At 50.7% G+C, this 20,142-nt stretch overlaps 1 protein-coding gene across 7 annotated transcripts; it reads left to right on the forward strand.

The window, feature by feature from the left end:
* Positions 1-364: 364 nt before the first annotated feature.
* Positions 365-19,351, forward strand: KLHL25 (kelch like family member 25). Of its 7 annotated transcripts, none has more exons than XR_015701609.1 (4): positions 4,998-5,429; positions 12,207-14,156; positions 16,332-16,503; positions 19,102-19,351. XR_015701609.1 is itself a non-coding variant. In XM_087745150.1 (3 exons), the coding sequence occupies exon 3, from the start codon at positions 12,224-12,226 to the stop codon at positions 13,991-13,993; it is 1,770 nt and encodes a 589-aa protein (XP_087601276.1). In that variant the 5' UTR covers positions 437-527; positions 7,063-7,179; positions 12,207-12,223; the 3' UTR covers positions 13,994-14,339. The 7 variants fall into 7 exon arrangements, 5 of the variants coding, with proteins under 5 accessions (XP_087601279.1, XP_087601276.1, XP_087601277.1 ...); XR_015701610.1 differs by having other exon boundaries at positions 12,207-14,036; positions 19,102-19,350; XM_087745150.1 differs by lacking the exons at positions 4,998-5,429; positions 16,332-16,503; positions 19,102-19,351 and adding exons at positions 437-527; positions 7,063-7,179 and having other exon boundaries at positions 12,207-14,339.
* Positions 19,352-20,142: the final 791 nt, after the last annotated feature.

The raw sequence follows: 20,142 nt of genomic DNA on the forward strand, positions 1-20,142 counted from the left end.
GGCACCGCGGAGCTGTGCAGCAGGGCTGACACAGGGGAAGCCGGGCTTTAGGACCCGGGCAGTTCCGGGCCGCCCTCGTCCCGCCCCCAAGCCGCCTTCCTGTCCTTCTATTGGTCACCGCTCCCCGCTTGTGCCCGCCCCGTTCCATGCGCCGCTCCGCAGGGGGGCGAGGCGGAGAGGCGCGTCACGGCCCCGCCGCTCCCTGAGTGGCCGCGGCGGCCGGCCCCGCCCCCGAGCCCCACGCGAGGCAGGTTCCACCCGCTGGTCACGCTGGGTCCCGGGAGCGCGCGGGGCCGGGCCGGGCCGCCGCCGCCGCCGCGCATCGCTCCAGGCGTGGGCCGGGCAGCCCCCGCCCCGGCAGCGCTCCGCCCCGCAGCTCTCCTCCTCCTCCTCCTCCTCCTCCTCCTCCTCCTCCTCCTCCTCCTCCTCCTGCCCGCCGGCCGCCCCGGGGGGCAGCGGGGCGCCGAGCGTGCCCAGGGCTTCGGGGCTGCCGGAGGTTTCGGCTTGGCCGGGCGCGGAGAGAGACGGTGAGTCGTTTTGCTCCGCTTTGGGTTCGAGCCGCCGCTTCCAAATCCGGCTCTGGCCCCTCTCGGTCATGCCGGGGTTGCTTCTGCCGGGGTGCGGAGCCGGCGGAGCGCAGGGACCTGGCGGCCGGGCAGAAGGGCACCCAGCGGGCCGCCCCGCTCGCCGGCCCCGGGGCTCGCCTGCCGTTTGGGAACGTCGCGTTTCGTGGGCAGGTTTCACAGGCGTGGAAGGCAGGCAGCGAAGTGCGCGGGGAGGTGAAGGGCTCTTCTCTTCTCTTTCTAAAGAAAAAGCTGCTATTCATCTCTTGAATATGAAAGTGAAGTGGCATTGCTTACCCCCCCCGCACATCTCTCTCTCAAAACTGTGCTTGAAGGGACACAACTTCCATTGCCTTTCCGATGAAATCAGTTCAAGTGACCCTGCCTAGAGGAGTCCGCAGGTTTGTATGAATGATTGAGCCGAAGTGACAGAGGAGAAAAAATAGTTCTCCATCCCTCTGCTGTCCTTTACAGGCCCCTTTGCATTTAAAAAAAGTTACAAGCGTGTCTGGTAGTTGAGTTTAGGTTTTTTTTCTTTGTTTTTTTCATCCATCCACTTGCACTTATAGGCGTTGGGGGCTTCGACTCACCAAATCTGTGCTTGGAAAATCTTCCGTCCTCGGTCTTTCATAAGCAGACACCCAAGTGTTTCATGCTATTTATATGGAGAGCCCCAGCTTCATAACTGGTTTCTGTTTTCTTTTCCTGGCAGTCTCTGCATGTCGTCTTCTCTTGTGATCTGCTGGAGTGGCTTCCCTGGCCAGGGTGCCATGGGCTGTAGCTTTTGTAGTCTTCCTTCAAGTGTACTTCTGGACAGATCCAGAGCCCCAGGAAAAACAAACAACTCTGTATAACCTTTATACTTTAGTAACTTCCCTTGTCTTCTCCCTCCTTCCTGTATCTTGTGACACTTGGTTTTTATTGAACTTACCTTAGGAGCAACCCGAGATGTTTGTAACACACCCCGCACGTTTCTAGTGGTGGCCGGCTGCTGCTAACTCAGCTGGGTTGCTGATTGCTGCTCTGGTGACAGTCTCCTTTCGGAGTAGGTGTAAGCCAGCTCTGAGCTCTCAGGTACTTTCTTTTCTCTGCCCATCTCTCAAGGGGTCTGTCTCCTCAGTGAGATGGGACCCTTTCTGGGGCCTCTCCATTTTCCTTGTCCTGTTTGCTGCTTCAGATCAAATCTTATCTGAAAACACATTTGTCTCCTTTGTGTCTTTAACCCTAACCATCTGCTCTGGTTTATCTCTGTGATAAGGCTATATATATTCAGCAAAGCACTTGCGGAGGGGGCATAGGTGGGAGTTTGCTCTGCAGCAGGAAGGTGTGGGGTGGGCGCAAGGTTCTCAGGGCTAAAACCAGGGTGAAATTTGCTGCAGAAGCAAATTAGTCACACCATAATGTGTACACAGGAGACTGTAAGCAGCTTCAGCACGGGGGAACTTAAGCTTCCTATCCTTTTTTATTCATTTTCTTGAGTATTTGGGGATTACCTGAAGTCCTTCTGCCTCAGCATGTATGTGAAGCGTGCCCTGTGGTGGCCTCCCATGCTGCATCTGGGGCAGGTTCAAGTAACTCAAGCCGTGAGGATGGCGTCTCGGATGTGGTTTTGGAGAGGAGATAAGGCCAGTTGAAAATCATTCAAGTGAAGGAACTAGGCAAATGAAATTTGTGAAGGCAGACAGCTTGGGAACAGATGACAAGATGCTGCATGACATGTACTCCAAACGTGTGAAAATGAGCATGTGTCTGATATATAACATGGTCCCTCCAGCTCTGGAGTAAGTGCTGGACGTGGTCCTGGATGGCGACAAAGAGTGTGTGCATGTCTATGTGTACGTATGTATGTGCGAATTGTGATAGCATTTTTGTCCTTACAGTGGTAACCAGCCGCTCTCCGAAGCCTGCAGGAGTTCAGGTCCTTCTTCTTAACAGCCAGAGGAGGTTTTAGGCAATGTTTAGGAGGTGGATGAGTGAAACAGGAAGGGCAGGATGAGGCCATCTGTGGAGGTAGAAGAGGATGGGCAGCGCGTTGCGAGATGGGGAGGGAAGTGGCAGCATTACAAAAGAGAGGGTGTTGAGCAGTGCCTCGGCCTTGGGTGCGAGCAGGCGGAGCAGGACGGGCAGAGCTGGCCCGGGGTGTCCGTGGCGGCGACGATGGCGGCTGATGCTTGGGGACCGTGGAAGGGGCAGGTTTGAAGAAGCAGTGTCAGCACTTGAACTGAGGAGTAGATTTACTCCCGTCTTTTATAGACTGTAATTGAATTGCAGTGAATGTAGCTGGCGTTGCTTAAAACAGTGGCTGCAAGAATGCCGGCTAGGAAGCATTTAGCTGTAACAAGCTGCCCCGAGCCCCCTGGCCTGACCTTTAACCACCATCACATCGGTCTGTCTTTGCTTATCAACTTTATATCCCCGCAGTGACTATTAGTATCACTCCAGCCAGTGCAGGCTGCTCTGTCTTCCCCCCTTCCCTCGAGCCTGGGAATGTTGCATGTCCCATAACCACTGTCTGCTTGCTGACCATTAGACTTCGCAAAGACTACCAGTTTTATGTGATAGCCTGTCAGATTGTGGTGAGGCAAACTTATTACTGTAGCACACTGGCAATCACTCCGGTTTGCTTGCGATGTGTGCACAGATGCCCAGGATAGCCTGGGCTGCTGCAGTCCTCCCATGCTGGTCCAGAACTTGCAAGCTGAGCGCGTGGTTTGATGCTGTGTTAGTACTGAAATGAAAAGATCAGAGATGGGTGTCACATTTGTTCCTTCTGTCCAGAGCCAGAGGGCAACGAGCAATGCCCCATCTTGCAGCCCCAGACCCTTCAATATCTGTCAGTGCTTTAAAACAGTCCAGTTGGGAACGGCTGTCCTGCGTGCCCATCAACATCAGGGGCTAATTGGTTCAGGAGGCACGAGGGCCTCCCATCTCCATGGCTCTGAACTCTGGCCAGAACTGCAAATGAGCTCCTGCAAATCGAACCTGGCAGTTGCACCAAGATCTCCTGCCTGCCAGGGGAGTGGGGAAGACAAAACAAAACCCCAGGTTAACTGGCCAGGCACAAAACTGAAATCCTGCCCTGACAGCAGGCAGACAGACCTGTTTGGTATGAGTGTCCGCAGCAGGGCATCTGGTTAGCCTGACCATCGGAGCAATCGGCTCTGCCAACCTCAGCGCTGGGAGCCGGGCATGGTACGCAAGGAGGGAGTGGGAGGATCTGAATGTGCTTTCTGGAGTCAGCAACTGCAGTGGTTATTCTGGCATTAATTTGATGTATACCACATCTCATCTTCTAAACTCTCTCTGGGAAGCGGCATGTGGTTCTGCTCCTCTATATTTGAAGTACCAAAGGCCTTTTGCCTTTGCAGCACATTAGCAAGTTGGCTCGCTTGAAAAGGACTTTATCCTGCCCAGATGGGGCTGGAGTGGATACTGCGATCAAGTAGATTGTTTCCATTCTGGAGCCTTTTTGAGTATAATTTGGGAGACGGGACTGCAAACTCGCTTGCCTCCTCTGCAGCCCTGCATTCATTTTGCAAAGCGACTGTGATTGATCTGGCAGAATGGGATTTATTCAGTAGTGGAGCTAGAGGGCAGGCGGGGAGGACAAAACCCCACGGCAGCCTCTGAAATGAATCACAGGCTCTGAAAAGATCCACTGGGGTTAAGGCGTAGCAATGAAAAGCTATTGTCTGGAGCCCAAACTGTGGCTAAAAGCGTTATTTATTGCACTATTGGATAGTGGTCATAGGAGGGTGTGGTATTCCCAGGAACTGCAAAGCCAATGTGCTTAGTGGTGAATGTGAACTTTATTTGATTGCCTCACAGGTAGCTCAAGAAGCTTTATGGAGTAACTCAGTTGCGGAGTAGCAAGTCCAACACCCGATTTGCAAATAAAAGTGCATGTATTGCATGCAAAGTGGATTTCCTGTGGGTATTTTTATTTTGGTTGGAACATGGTTGCCTTTGGCTCATATTAGTCTTATAGATTTGAGGCACTACTGCCCCTTTTACCAGTGCTTTTGCAAGACAGAACAAGAACCTCCCTAATTGGTACAGCTTGGAAATACTGCTTGTGTTTTCTATGGTAAGTGGCATTCAGCAGATTCTTGTGGTGGCTTTGGGCTCAGAGTGAAGCACAGGTTTAAAGGGAGGAATGGTGGGTACTGCTGAGAAAGGGATATGAAGCAGTGATGGACAGACTGGGTTTCTGAGTTCAGCTTTGCTTTAGTAAGCACGTTCAGATACGTGCCCGGACCTTCTCCAGACAATCTGATCTCCTGGAGCCTACAGAATTGGGCTTGGAAAACCTCCCAGTTTCTGTCTGAGCCAACAGAAGGAGCCTTTCACAGGGTCTCTCTGTTTTCTGTCTGGGATATACAGGCTAGACTAGAAAGTGAGAAAATGAGAAGAAATGATAAGGATGTCTTCCATTCTCAAAGACTGGGGCAGGATCAGAAATTCTGCTTTGGGGGATGGGGTCAACTCTCTTTGCTTGCCTATTTGCAAATATGATGAAACAATGAAAGTTTGTCAGGAAGGCCAAATCCAGCTCTGTTACAGAGATACCCTCTGATTCACGGCAGAGTTACGTTGCCTGAATTCCAGCGTGCAGAATCACAGTTGCATCTTTGCTGCATTAGTCATCCTGAAGAAGACAAGAACAAATTTGGCTGACATGGGCAAACCACTAAATTCACCGAAGTTGCTGGAGCTGAACCCAATTTGTTAGAGAGCAAAGTCTGCATCCAGGCACGCGGGAGTGTGGACAGAGCAGAGAGGTGATGCGGTGAAGATCTGCTGTTGCCCACCTGGCAGCAGCCCAGGCTCCACGCTCAACAAGTGCAGTGCTGCACTAAATGCCAGGTGCTGTTTTTATTCCTTTCATCTCAAGCACTCTTTACAGAAGGGCATTATTAGCATCGAGCATTTCAAGGAGCTCCAGGCTGTATAACTGATAGTCCACTGTGTTGTGCAAGGACATGAAAATCACCCCAAAACATCTTTACATTTGTTCCTTCCCCTTTCTTGTTTTCCCTCTCCCTCCCCCCCGACCTTTTCCTGTCTTCTGGTGGGCTTTTTCCGCTTTTGAAGCTTGAGCTATGTCTGTGAGTACGTGAATGCCTGCATGAACTAGATCCCCCTTTGCGAACCTTTTGATGGTCTCCAGTGCCAGGAAATTGCATCTGAAACGCAGTTGTATCTGGGTGCTGCATTTGACGGTGTGTTGCCACACTGCTCTTTCTCCTAAGCAGCTTTGCAAGGAGCTCTTGCCTGTGAAGACAACACAGTAGGTGACTTTAGGTTTCTAGTTTGCTACTCTGTACAGTAAAATGGGGGAAAATGGTTCTATACCAGTAATTTTGTCCTGGGAACGTATTGCTGGCCTAAGCACCCGGTGGTGGGGTCCATGAAGGCGTTGGAAAGGTACAGATATTTGGGACAAGAGAGTAGGCCTATTACGAATGGGTAGAGAATCTATCCCACCGCTTCCAGGGAGAAGTTGAACTTTGGCTGAATTCAAGATGGTGTTTCACCCCAAAGGGCTGATGTTGTGAAATCAGAGAGAAAATAAAAATGAATCTTACGCCTGCCTCCCTGCAAAAGCAGCCATCGCTGGCTGCTCGACGCAGGTCTGCTCTGGTTTGGAAGGAGTGGCTGTAGGTTGTAGTGCAGTCCATATGTGGAGGGCCTGTATGGCTGACTGCTTGGCATGAGCAGCTTCTTCCAGGTCTTCTGAGCTAAGCCAGTGGGGAACCTTACTGCTTCTTTATTTACTTATTTACAGCTTTAAATAGTTCATGGTTGAGTGGGGCAAAAAGAAATGTGTTCTGCTTGCTGCTTCTCTGAAAGTCTGATTGGCAAACAGAAAGTGCCAGCTTTGGTTCATGGGATTTGGGCTCTTTGTTGGTGTTTAGCCAACCTTCGCGGTCTTGGGAGAACACTTATAAATCCTGTGGTTTGCCCTTCTAAGCAGAAATGATTCTTGATCCCCTGACGTCCCACTGGGGAACATCTTATTCGCTCTCAAATATTGTCCTCTTGAAAGGAAGCAGCATCTCAGCTGGTGATTCCCTGCAGACAGTGAATGAAATTGGAGATTTGTGGACAGCCTGCTGGTTTAAGATGGAGGGGGAACCCCAAGCCTAGCTAAACATAGTCCATGTATCAATAGTCCTTCTGAGCTGTCCTCTCTTATGCATTTCTTTTGTGATTGGAGACTGGAAGCTGGAGCTTTAAAGTATTCAATTTCTAAGTGCTCCTTGGGTTTTTCAAGAGGTAATAGAATGATTCCTGAGGTTCTCCTAAATGACCCATACCAGCTCCCTAAAGCAGGGCTCCGACATGGTGACCCACCAGCCTGGGAGGGACAGCCTTCTGCTGGGGCATCATTTGTAGGAAGCAAGAGGCACTCGGACAGGAGAACTGTGGCTGTTGTTTGGGTGGGGAGTTTGGCCAGCTCTGTGGTTTTGTTTTTTCCCCTTGTTCTCTTTGCCAGCTTTGTCCTGTCCAGAGAGACTGCTGGGGTGTTTTCTTCATGAGCTGAGATTCGAGGGGTCTTTTCTCCATGAGCCAACTCCTACCCTCCTTTGAGGTTGCTGTCTGCCCTGTGTGGGTGAGTGGAAGGATTTCCAAAGCGCCCTTACCTTGCTCTGCTGGAAAAAAACCTGTCGTTCCTATACGTGCCGTACAAAGGCTGCAGACAGCCAGGGGGATACTATAGCCAGCAGACAGCGTTGGATAGCTGTCAAAAAGCTGATGCCCCTCTGTCCTTATCCATATGGAAGAAGGGTTATTGTCTGCCTCTGAGTGCAGTAAGATCCTTCTAAAAGGCTATGCAGTAGATATTTATTTTTTCAGTAACTGCCTTTCGAAGGAAAAAAATGAATGCAGCGTGGAGAAATCCAAGACCCAGTTTGTTCAGGTCATGCCTTCTGCTATTTGCATTGACGCGTCTGTTCCAGTGATAGCTTCCTGCGCGATGGAGGATGCGGCTGAGAGCTCCGATAACCCCCTGAGCTCTCGCAGAGCAGGTGGGAGCTTCGCAGGAGCCGCTGACAGGTTTCTTTGTGTAAAATATTCCTCATTCTGAGTGGTTCTGTTTTTTCTCTTCAGCTCGGTAGCTGGGTAAGGGAAGCAAGGAATGTGGTAGGGGCCAAATTCTGCTCTGCATGCCTCTGCTTCTGAGAAGTGCCTATAGGAGTACGTTGTGGGTCCAGCCTGTTCGTCGCTGCAGTTAAATATTGCTTAAATTGAAGCACACGTTTGTGCACATCATGAAAAGTGTAGAAGATCCTTTTAGCTACAGGCTTCTGAGGTTTATAAGGCTGCTAGATTTTGGAAGAAACCCATCAGATGAAATAGCTGCTGCCTGCAGTTTCTGTTCATCTGATATGGATGGGATGATGCCAAGTTCTGTAGTAGACTGAGAGATGTGGTGGGGTGTGTTTGTGAGGGGAAGAATTAGTACCTGCCACTTTTCTGCTTGTGCCCAGCTATGGTAGGATCCAAGAAGCCCTCAAAACAAGCTGTTTGGAAGTTGCTGAACACCACAAGCAAGCCTTGCTGGTGAGATGGCTGCACACCAGAGTTCAGAGGCTGCTTTATTTTCAGTGTAATGGTCTGTTTAGCCCTGCTGATCTGTGACCAGTGGCATCCAGTGTCATAACCCAGCTCCAGGAGAGGCCAAATAAAGGGGCTGTGGCCTCTCTAGCTTTCAGCTGTACTGGGGATCAGCTGGTGCTGGTAGTGGGACAAGGCGATCTGAAGAGCAGTGCTAATGGGGACTGGACTGGAACCTGCCAATTTGTTCCCTGGAAGTTGTTCAATACCCCTTGGATAGAAATATTTGGTTACCTGATGCCCTGGGCAAGATGTTTGATGTTAGAAGCCTGAGATTTTTTTTATATATATATATATGTGTGTGTGTATACATATATATGTGTGTATTTATTTAAAGTGGCTGTGCTGCAGCTTTTATATAGACATTTTTCATTTCTAAATGACCTGCTCCTTCCATTCTGAGTAGTGGCTTTTCTAATCTTAGTGTCAGAAAAAAATGATGCTGCCTTCCTGCAATCTTTTTGTTTGTTTCCATAGCTGTCCTATATAAATTCCTTAATTTTTTGTGCATAAGCAAATCAAAGGTTGACATTGAATACCTGACCTGAGCTGCGAGCAAAGAAAGCGGTAGCAATGGCAGGGTGGTTTCTGAGGTTGCAGGAATAGGAACCTAAATCAATAGCTTTTAGCAGACTCATAAATGTTTCATTTGTAGTCCTTGCTTCAGCGTTATAGAGGTTTGACACGGGAATCCATATAACCTCTTAAATTAGTGTTGTCCCTGCGCTGGGTGTAGATGTTGGAAACCATTTCCCTCAGATGCACTTCAAAGCGCTGCTCTGTAATGGCATTTTCCTTCCTGTTTTGGAGCCTTGATTCTGTGCAGCCTCCGATCCCAAGCGAAACGAGCTTGGTGGCCTCGACCCCAAGCTGCAGGGATTTTGGTGAGGAGCATGCACATATCCAACCTGAATACCTGTGGCAGCGCTCCTGCCCGGCTCGGAGGCCAAGTAGGAGTTGTGGCTGCTTGGGCAAACTATCATTTCTGGACAGGGAGGCCTGGAGGGACCTTTTCTCTGGACTGCGACACAGCACTGAGGAATGAGTGAGGCCTCGGGAAGACAAACCTCAATAATTCATAGCAGCGGATGGGGAAGGAGGGATGTGCCCACAACTATTTGTCGAATTTGGACTCTTTTGGAGGTGCTGGAGAAGCAGGGGGTAGGAAGCGCGTGAGCAGAGCATGAGTCAGGCAGCTTATCTGGCCATCCGCCTCCGGTTGAGGTCATCCACCCGTGGAGCATGGGAGGGTTGTGTGGCTCCAGGTCTCCGCCAGGTCAAGGCTGTGACCTGTCAGCAGCCTGGGAGCACTGCGTCCGCTCTCTTGGCATTCCGTGGTTTCCCCCAGGACCCCGAGTGCTGGGCTGGCGTGACGGTGGTGAGCTCAGCCTTGCTGGGGAGGACAGCGATGATCTGTAGACCTTGTGCTTGCAGGGGAGAGAGATTCTTAAGAAGAAGAGCAAGTTAAAAAAACAATCAAACAAGAACAACAAAAAGAACCCAACCAAAAACCCTTCCCCAGCTATATCTGTGTGGCTAATTATGATTTCTGAACAATTAGGTGGCTGGAGTGGGATGCCATGGGATTTCAGCCCCTGTGTCTCCAGCCTGTAAAGCAAAATTGCAATGTTTTTGGGAAGAGGGCGTAGAAAAGGGATAGAAAAATAGTGTTGGGTGAGAGAGAAGGTGTAGCAGAGCCAGACAGTGTTTCTCAGTCAACCCCTTTTCCCTGTGAATTATGCCCACTTTCCCCAGCTTGTAGCTATTTCTCGTGGCTGCCTTGTGTTGGCAGGGAAGCTGAGCTGAAGGTGGCAGCCCCTGATGCTCCTGTGCATCTGAACAGGGTCTGAACTATTAATTTAAGTGCTATTAATTTAATTGGTCCAAAAGCTTTTTCTTCCACAGATAGGAAGAAGCAGGGTGGGAGGTTGAGGAATGCTTGAGGCTAAGCAAGCATGGTGGCCAAAATGGGGTGGGAGGCTGAGGAAGAGTTGAGTCTGAGCAAGTCTGCAGGCCAAAAGAGAGTGGAAGCTGAGGAATGGTTGAGGCTAAGCAAATGTGCAGACTAAAAGTGAGTGGGAGGCTAAGAGATGGTTGAGGCCACAAGGGGATGAGAGGCCAAAAGGGGGTAGGAGGCTGAGGGATGCTGAAGAAGCATGGATGCCAAAGGGGGTGGGAGGCCAAAATATTACGTGAAGTTGAGGCTGAAGAAGTGTGAAGGCCAAAATGGGGTGGGAGGCTGAGGAGGGGTTGAGGCTGATCAAGCGTAGAGGCCAAAAGAGGGTGGGAGGCCAAGGAAGAGTTAGGCTGAGCAAATGTAGAGGTCAAAAAGGGGTGGGAGGCCAAGGAGGAGTTGAGGCTGATCAAGCGTGGATGCCAAAATGGGTGTGGGAGGCCAAAAGGGGGTGGGAGGCTGAGGAGTCACTGAGACTGAGCAAACATGGAGCCCAAAAAAACCCTACCCAGTTTTATCTGTGTGGCTAATTACTGATTTCTAAACAATTTGGTGGCTGGAGCGGGATGCTGTGGGATTTCAACCCTGGTGTCTCCAACCTGCAAAGCAAAACTGCAGTGTTTTGGGGAAGAGGGGGTAGGAAAGGGATAGAAAAATAGTCCTGGGTGAGAGGGGAGATCTAGCAGAGCCAGATAGTGTTTCTCAATCAACCCCTTTTTCCTGTGAATTATGCCCACTTTCCCCAGCTAGTAGCCATTGCTCGTGACTGCCTTGTGTTGGCAGGGAAGCTGAGCTGAAGGCAGCAGCCGCTGATGCTCCTGTGCATCCGAACAGGGTCCTCGCTGCCCTAAGCACTGAACCGCTCCTGGGGCAATTCAGCCCACCCGAGCTCCGTGACTTGCCCCCATCTTTAGCCCATTTAGTGGGCTGCTCGCCTGCAAACTCCTCTTTTAGCCAGGGAGAGTCTCTTTTACTGAAAAATGAATGTCATCTAGTGTAGTGCCTGCGATGGCTTTGCTGTCTCTGCTGTCCCAGGGCCCTGTAGCAGAGGCACAGCAGGCTGACCCCGTTTTTCTTTTTTTTCAGGCTCATTTTTCAAACCTCAGGACAGTTGTGCTACCAACTTCAGTACTGACTTTCTGCTGTAAGAGAGGACTGTATGCATATCTGTCTGTCTACTTTAGTTACATGGGGGACAAAACAGAGCTGGCTCAAATATTTTGGAGCAAATGACTTGGATTTTATCATCTAAGTACTAATTATTTGATTGGTCCGAAGGGCTTTTCTTCCACAGGCAAGGATAGGTATCAGGTAGCACTTAAATGAAATATTAGCTAATAAAAGCCTTGTGTTTGCTTCTGCCTGTCTGTTAAAAAGCATAATTTAGCTGTCTCCTTTGTCTTATTCTCTGATGTGAATCTGTCCTGCAGAATGTTTAGGTCACAAGAAGTGTCTGCTGAGTTTTATCAACAAAAACTACAATGAAAGGGTTTGGTAAAATTTGTTCAAAACTTTTGGCTTGGGCTGGTCGCTAAATATTCCATAAATAAAACCAGTCGCAATTGCTTTTCCTAAACCTGCAATAATCTCCATGAAAATCAGAAGCCAAACTTGATTTCTGCTGAGCCAAGAACAGACTGGTGCCCTTTATCCTGGATAGACTGCTCTCTTAACACTGCTTTCTAAGGAAAAATAACTCTTCTGCGGTTTGCCAATACCCTCTAGGGGCTGTTGAGACAATTTACCATCAAGTTTGGATTTTGATTGCTTCACTTTGTTGCTCCGTTGCTGAAACCACAGTGCAGAATTTCCCCCCTCACCCCCTTCCGCCTTCCCCCTGTTCTCAGCCTGAGTTGAATTTTTGGAGGTGTGCGGGTGCAGGAGGCATGGGCTCTGCAAGCCAGGGTGCAGCAGCACCCACAGAGCAGGAGCACTGGGGTGTCACCTGTGTTTCACGTTTGAGGTCCATTCAAGTGGACCAGAGTTGGATTGCATATATCCTCCGTGCCTTACATCAGTAAGAACAAGAGAATAATGGGTTTTCTGTTTTTTTTTTTTCTCTGCAGGCAAGAGCTCTGTCATCATGTCAGTCAGCGTCCACGAGAACCGTAAATCCCGGACTAGCACCGGCTCCATGAACATCTTGCTTTTTCACAAAGCTTCCCACCCGGACTGTGTCTTGTCCCATCTGAACACCCTGCGGAAGCACTGCATGTTCACCGATGTCACCCTTTGGGCAGGAAACAGGTCATTCCCATGTCATCGGGCAGTGCTGGCTGCCTCCAGCAGATACTTTGAAGCCATGTTTAGCAACGGCCTCCGGGAGAGCCTGGATGATGAGGTGAACTTTCATGACAGCCTCCACCCAGAGGTGCTGGAGCTACTGCTGGACTTTGCTTATTCCTCTCGGATCATCATCAATGAGGAGAATGCTGAGTCCCTCCTGGAGGCTGGAGACATGCTGCAGTTCCATGACGTCCGAGACGCAGCGGCTGAGTTCCTGGAGAAGAACCTTTACCCTTCAAACTGCCTGGGCATGATGCTGCTCTCGGATGCTCATCAGTGCCGGCGGCTCTACGAGCTCTCCTGGAGGATGTGCCTAGTGAACTTTGAGACTGTTCATAAGAGTGAGGACTTCAACAACCTTTCCAAGGACACTCTGCTGGACCTCATCTCCAGTGATGAGCTGGAAATTGAGGATGAAGAAAAGGTCTTTAAAGCTGTTATCCAGTGGGTGAAATATGATCTGGATGAGCGGAAGGCTTATCTCCCAGAACTTCTGAGGAATGTTCGTCTGGCCTTGCTTCCTTCTGAATGCCTCAAGGAAGCCTTGGCTTGTGAGGACTTGATTATGGTGGATGAAAGGAACAAGCTTGTCTTGGATGAAGCTATTCAGTGCAAGAAGAAGATCCTCCAGAATGATGGGGTGGTCACCAGTCCCTGTGCCAGGCCTCGCAAAGCTGGGCACACCTTGCTGATCCTGGGAGGACAGACCTTCATGTGTGATAAAATCTACCAAGTGGATCACAAAGCAAAGGAAATTATCCCCAAAGCAGACCTGCCGAGTCCACGGAAGGAGTTTAGTGCCTGTGCCATCGGCTGCAAAGTATATGTCACTGGAGGCAGGGGCTCAGAGAACGGGGTCTCAAAAGATGTATGGGTGTATGACACTGTTCATGAGGAATGGTCAAAAGCTGCCCCGATGTTGATAGCTCGGTTTGGGCATGGCTCAGCTGAATTGGAAAACTGCCTGTATGTGGTTGGTGGACACACTGCAGTAGCTGGAGTCTTTCCTGCATCTCCTTCTGTTTCCTTGAAGCAAGTAGAGAAGTACGATCCCATATCCAACAAATGGATGATGGTGGCTCCTTTGAGAGATGGAGTGAGCAACGCTGCGGTGGTGAGCGCCAGGCTGAAGCTTTTTGTCTTTGGTGGGACCAGCATTCACAGAGACATGGTGTCCAAAGTCCAGTGCTATGATCCAGCTGAGAATCGGTGGATGATCAAAGCCGAATGCCCACAGCCCTGGCGCTACACAGCAGCTGCTGTCCTGGGTAGCCAGATTTTCATCATGGGGGGAGACACAGAATTCACGGCAGCATCCGCCTACCGCTTTGACTGCGAAACGGACCAGTGGACACGCATTGGGGACATGACAGCCAAGCGCATGTCATGCCACGCTTTGGCCTCGGGGAATAAACTCTACGTGGTGGGGGGTTACTTTGGGACTCAGAGGTGCAAAACGTTGGACTGCTACGACCCTACGTCAGACACGTGGAACTGTATCACAACGGTGCCTTACTCGCTCATCCCCACAGCTTTTGTCAGCACCTGGAAGCACTTGCCATCATGATGAGGGTCAGGGCTCGGGGGCTTGTATCCAGGAGGTCAATAAAGTAAGGGGTCTCCTCCTTTTAAACTGAAACTTGCTTTCTGCTTCAATTGCATCTCCACACACCAAGCCGAAGCTACGGGTTCCAGGTTGCTCATGTTTTATGAGAAGGGAGCATTTAAAGGTGGGATGCAAGGACAGAAAAGAGTAATCAGCTCTGCCATGTTCTAAGTCTTAGCTAGCTCCCAGATTTCTCTTGTTTCCAGATGGTCCTCCCAGTATCTTAAGAGATACATCTACATAGATGGTTGCAAGCAGGCCACAGCTCCTCTGCCTCAGCTCCAAGCTAGCTGGATGTGCCAGCATCACCCTTCTGTGGGTGGGTGGGGAGGGGAGGGCAGATGTGTCCACGCCTGCTCTCGTGGCTGTCACCATAGAATACATCCTGTCCCCATGCAGTTGAGGGGGTTACTCTTTCTGAAAGCGCTTGCATATGAGTCCTGGGAGATACTAGGGCAACAGGCGCTTTGGAAAAAGTCTCGGTAGATCAATATTTTTGCTGCGTATCTAGGTGATTTATTTGGAGCTGATGAATATGTAGGCAAGTGACCCTTGGGATGCTGGCGAATCCTGGCTCTCTTTTTGTGCTCTGTATTTACATTTCAGTGGGTAGCAGAAGCTTAGAAGCCACGGTGCATTTGATGGTCCTGGTGTTTACTTAACATCCAGACTGTTGCTTGTTAAATCAGAACTTCTGAGACTTCTGTGTGAGACCTGAGTGGGAGGGAAGGGGTTTTGTAACCAGAAGAAGAATGCGTTTATCGATGTTTTGGGGTGTGTGAGAATAAGATAGTTGGTGGAAACTCATGATGTCCTGTCTCATTCTGGTGCTCCGGCTCTTGCTTGCTCAGGGAAGGTGCCATTGGAATGCAATGGGACAGGGCAGTTGGTTCCTCCTCCGTCCTCGCCAGTGGGATGCTTTGTTGCCATTCTGGTTACCAGTTTTGCTCCACAGAGCTTTGCATGTTTTCACCACTCTGTGCTGAGATGCAGCTGGCCAGGCAAAGGCCAAAAACTCTTCTCACCTTGCATCGTGAAAGCAGATATTGATGTGGACAACACTTGGATAGCGTCATCTTCCCAGGAAGTCCGTAACACCTCTGCTAGCTCAGCCTGCAGGTTTCACAGCACCAGCAACACACACAACCCTGCTTTGGTGGTTGGAGACTACCTCCCAGATAGCTGAGAGAGCTGGGAAACCTTCATGTATGGGGGCGGGATTGACAAGCTTTGCTTATGCTTTTATTTGGAAGCTGGGGACTGTGGGGAGGGAAATTCTTCCATAGACTCATCAAAATCCACTTCACTTAATACAGGGAAGAAAGAATGCTGCCCAAACCCTCCAACACCCTCTCACTTCCCTGCTTCCCACTTGGTGTGGTTGGTGCGCCTGGGAATCGCCCAGCGGGTGAAATTACCGGCATCTCCCAGTGATCATCTCTTTTGATGCCAGCTGGGAACTGAGGAGGAGCTCCTGGCACCTCTGCCAGGCATTTGCCCAACGTGACCACCTGCTTTTCTCAGGTGGAAAAAAAAAAAAAAAGCATCCAGAGCATTATGCTGGCCTTTGGTTTGCGAAACACCTGGTTTTAACATGGGTTGGACCACAGTAAGGGCAGGGCAAGAGTGGAAAGGGTTAAACTGAGATCTCTGAGAGCTTTCCCGGCGCTGGAAGATAATGGCCTTTCCAAATTCTCCTCCTCAGGCGTTGCCTAGCATCTGTCACAGTGGCTCAGTAATCTAATTAACTATTAAATATTGCAGTAAAGAGTGTGAGGACTCCATCATTTTCAACTCAGGTCAATGGGGCCTCCCTTTAAGAGACATCCTGGAGCTGAAAATTAATTTTCTCTGGTAGCAGATGTGTCTGAATATTAAAACCTAACACCAGCCACACTGCTGGGAATAGAAATAGGGAATATTTTGAGGTGGGAGTTGATTCTTCAGCCAGTGAATAAAAAGCGGTCTCTGAAGACACAGAGATGACGTTATTTTCCCGTCCTGCCTTTTTTCTTTGTACTGTATTTGGGTTGTTCAGACCTAATTAACAGCTTTGTGGGGGTTATATAGATATTTTTTTCCCCTGTAATCTGGAGCCTGGCACAAGCACAAGAAAACTAGGAACTGTAATATGCCAACCTGCAAATAAAACTGGTGAAAAGTCACTGTGTGAGGGTTTTATGTGCTTATTTGGCTTCGCTTCCACTCTTCAGTTAAATTAAGTATTTAAAATATATATGAATTCTTGCTAAATAGAATGTCTCTTCACTTCATTTTTCTTGCTTTTTTTTTTCTAAAGCTAAGTTATTGTTATGGCCTCAGCCAGTGTGACAGCTCCTTAAATAAAGCACCAAGATGGGCAAGTGAAGGCCAGACCCGAATGCATTGCCCATGCCCCACCAGCCACCTCCCACACGCTTGCCTTGGCTGTCCTGGCCACACCTGTGCCAAAACTGGGCTCAAGAACTGGGGTAAGTGGCTATAGGGTCCTGTGACTACTCTGTTGTCCTACAGCGGGTCTGGATGAGGGATCTTCTGTCTTGTAGCTCCCACCATGTGAGGTCTCTGCTGCAACACCCATTTTGGTCCCTATGAGATCTTTCTTCAAGAAGGGGCACCCAGAAGGCAGGCTGGCCAGCACGTGCCCAGGTGCTGGTGTGCTTTGGGAATCCTAATCCTATGGGACCCCCCCTCAGCTGGAGAAGGCTCAGGAGGGACCATCCAAGGTGCCCTCAGAGCAGAGCAAGGCGGGCAGGTGGGGAAAGGCCTGGGCAATCACAGTAGGAAATAGTACTTTGTACTCATGAAAAAACCAACCTTCTCACCTATAAACTGGTGAGGTTGCTTTCATACCAGTCCTGAAACCTAAAAAATAATATGTCCGTGGAAAATGTTGATCATAAAACACCAAGCCTGCTTTTCATTTAAAGCATAAAACTGATCAGCTGGAAATGTTTCCTCAAGGGCATGGCCTTCACCCTTCCCAGCTGGAGCCGGGGCATCTTTCGGCAGAGGTCCCAGAGCCCCTGCCAAGGATGCCGTGTGACATTAATGTAGTGCTTATTGCCTGCAGTTAATCCAGGGATCAAGCATGGTTAGCAATATGAGATGTGAAAGCCCAGTCTCCTCCCACCCATGGCGGTGGAGCCACGAGGAGGCGAATTGTTACAAAAGGAAAATAAAATACTGAGCACTCAGCTAATAAAGGCGCTCTGTGTTCATAAACACAAGCAAAGCCCAGCCAGGAGCTCAGGGGATGATGCTGGGTGGTCTGTTGCAGTCCTGTCCAGTGACAGTTGATGGGGACAACTCTGTACCTCCCAGGAGGTGACTTCAGGTGGTACCAGGAACGTATCAGGTTCCAAGCCGCCTGTCTCCAAATTAAAAGTGGCTTCTCCAAACGATCTGTCCTGTGTGATGCTCTCATTTTCATAAGGCAGTCACAGATGGGCTTGGGCCAGAGAGAGGAGCCTTCAGCTGGGGGTTGCGACGGTCACCGGGGAAGAGGGAGCTGCTCACGGGTTGCACGTTCCAGCTGGGGAAGATGAGATGGAGAGGGAAGTCACTGCATCCCTCTGTGCTGGCTCCTGAGCTGCAAACGCTCCCCTGGGATGGAGAAGTCAGAGCTCCCATCTCAAAGCAAACAGGAACGTAGCAGCTAGGAGCCAGGGGTTCCCCTCCCAGTGCCCTTCAGCTCCTGCAGGACCCTCTTCACGGCCTGGGCTGGAGGGAGCGGAGACTGGCGGCCAGGCACTTATTCCTGGGGCGCATCCAAAAGCTCAGAGCCCATTTTGTGTCTCGCATCGGGGCCCTTTGGTGGGTTTGGCTCCTGCGAAGGCTGCAGGGTGGCACCAGCAGCCGGTGCCTGCCGTTGGGTGGGCGCTGAGTGGCCGAGGCTGCAGGTTTTTGAGGCACCTAAAAGCTGAACTTTGGCCCCAAAGCTCCTGCAAGGATTTAGGCAGCGTGCCAGACCCAGCACTGTGTTCTGATACCAGGTATGCTAAACATCACATCTGTTCAGTCACTTTTCCTGATTATTTAATTACAGCTTAGATAACAAGCCTTTTGTAAAGATGGTTTTACTGCTGCCTGGTTTGGCTTCTCTTCCACATGGAACAGTGCTTGGTCAGCTTTCACCTTGCAAGAAGCTGAAGGGTTTTGCTGCTGTATATCGCTCCTGGCTCCGTCGACAGAGCCCTGCTCGCGGCCAGACATCTTCCTATGCAAAAGGCCTGGGTGCCTGCAAATGGCAGCCTAAAAAATCCTCGGGATAATCTCCCAGCTCCTAAATGCCACAGCTCACCTGCGTGCTGCTGGGTTGGTTGCTTGCAACCTGTTACAACCTCACTGGCGTTGCCAGAACAAAGTCACAGCCAGTTTCTCTCAATGGCTCCTAGGGAAACCATTTGCATGTGCATAATAGCGAGGCCGGATAAACAGGGACTGCAGAGTTTTGCTGCTGCTGTTCTTTCCAAGCGGCTGGTTGTCTCTAAAGCCAGTTTATCAGGCAGCGTTGGAAGGGAGTGGCTGGCCTGGGGAGGAAAGTTGATGAAAATCAGGCTTTTCCTAACCCTGGGCAGATGGAAATGTGCAGTCTGAGCTTGGCCCCAGACTGGATTAATCAACCCCTTGGAAACATCAGTCATATGGATGGTTTTGGAGGAACTGGCGGAAAAAAGGAAAAAGGGTCTTTTTGTTTTGTCTGTTCCAGTTCTTGGGCCCTCCTCCCTGCCCTAAAAAAAAAAAAAAAAAAAAAAAAGCTAAAGCTCCATTTCCCTCAACTTTTCATTCCCTTGTCATGTCCATGAAGGTTTCCTGCCCGGCTCCCCAGAGCTCTGAGCCTTCCCCAGCTGAATGCCCACTTTCTCCCCTCTCCTGTGAAAGCCAAGCACACCCCAAAACAGCTGCTTTCCACTTCCACCCATCTCTGGGATTTGGGGGGGGAGGGTTACCCCAATAGCTGCCAATATGCAACCCCTTTTCTGGGGCATCGCACCAGCCGCACCCTCCCCTGCATGGGCTGAGCCAAGCATCACACTTGTTAATGAGCTTTCTCGTTCCCTCCCCAGGTGCCAGAGTCACAACCATGTCCCCTGTTTTGCTGCTGGAGCCAACACAGTGACCGAGCCCCCTCCCGTCCTCCTCCACAGGACTGCGAGGAGCCTTTTGCATCCCTTCCCGGCACCAGGAGCGGGAGGCACAGCCGGCCCCACCACCGGCACCGTGCCACAGAGGCACAAAGGGTCACCCAGCCCCGCCACCGGCCTCCGCGTGGGGATGGCGAGGAGCTGGGAGTGCTGGCTGCGGGGCTGGGGCTGGGTACAGGGGCGTGGGGACGGCTCGTGGGTGCCGGCAGCCCAACCGGGCTGGGGAGACGCAGGGTGTGCACCAGGCTGCATCCCTTGGCAAGCACAGCCTGGGGAGCCATTAGGTGCTTTTTGTTACTCGGAGGGGTTAAGAGATATTAATATTATATTTTTTTTTAAAGGCAGTGAACGTGCCATTGGCAATGGCTGCTGTTTGGGTGACTTGGAAGTGTTTTTTTAAAGGGAAAAGGGGCTGGGGCAGCTCAGCAGAGAGCACCTGGTTCTCCCTATCCTCTGGCTGCTCTGCGGAGGCGATGGCTGCCGAAACATTAAAGCGTGGGAGCTCAGGGCAGCTGCCAGCAGCACCAGGTATGGTGGCGAAACAGGGCAGGTGCCTTTTGTTTTGCACTTTGGGCCTTTTTTTTTTTTTTTTTTCTCCCCTTTCCTCGCCGCAGCCGGCTGTGATTTGGTCAGAGGCCAGGCAGCTCCCTGCGCACAGCTGCTGGGAAGAGCACGGCTGCTCTGTTAGCGTGCCAAGGCACCGGCACCGCTGCTGAGATATTCACCAGATAAAACCCGCTGCGTGCTCGGAGCCGGTCTGCTGAGCTTCCCTGCCGCGCTCGCTGAGCAGCGCGTGAGTGAGGGCGTAATTAGCAAACAAGCAGAAACAGAGGTGCAGCGGGGCAAAGCTCGCACCTCTAGCGGGGTCTTGGAGGGAAAACGAGTGCACTAGGGGAGCGTCACAGGGCTGGGGAGGGATCCCCTCCTTCCTGCTGTGCTGTGCATCCCAGCTTCACCTTGGAG

This window comes from Nipponia nippon, unplaced genomic scaffold (genome assembly GCF_047370975.1).
Source record: "Nipponia nippon isolate SJK-2023a ecotype South Korea unplaced genomic scaffold, ASM4737097v1 scaffold_9, whole genome shotgun sequence".
Classification (NCBI taxonomy): domain Eukaryota; kingdom Metazoa; phylum Chordata; class Aves; order Pelecaniformes; family Threskiornithidae; genus Nipponia; species Nipponia nippon.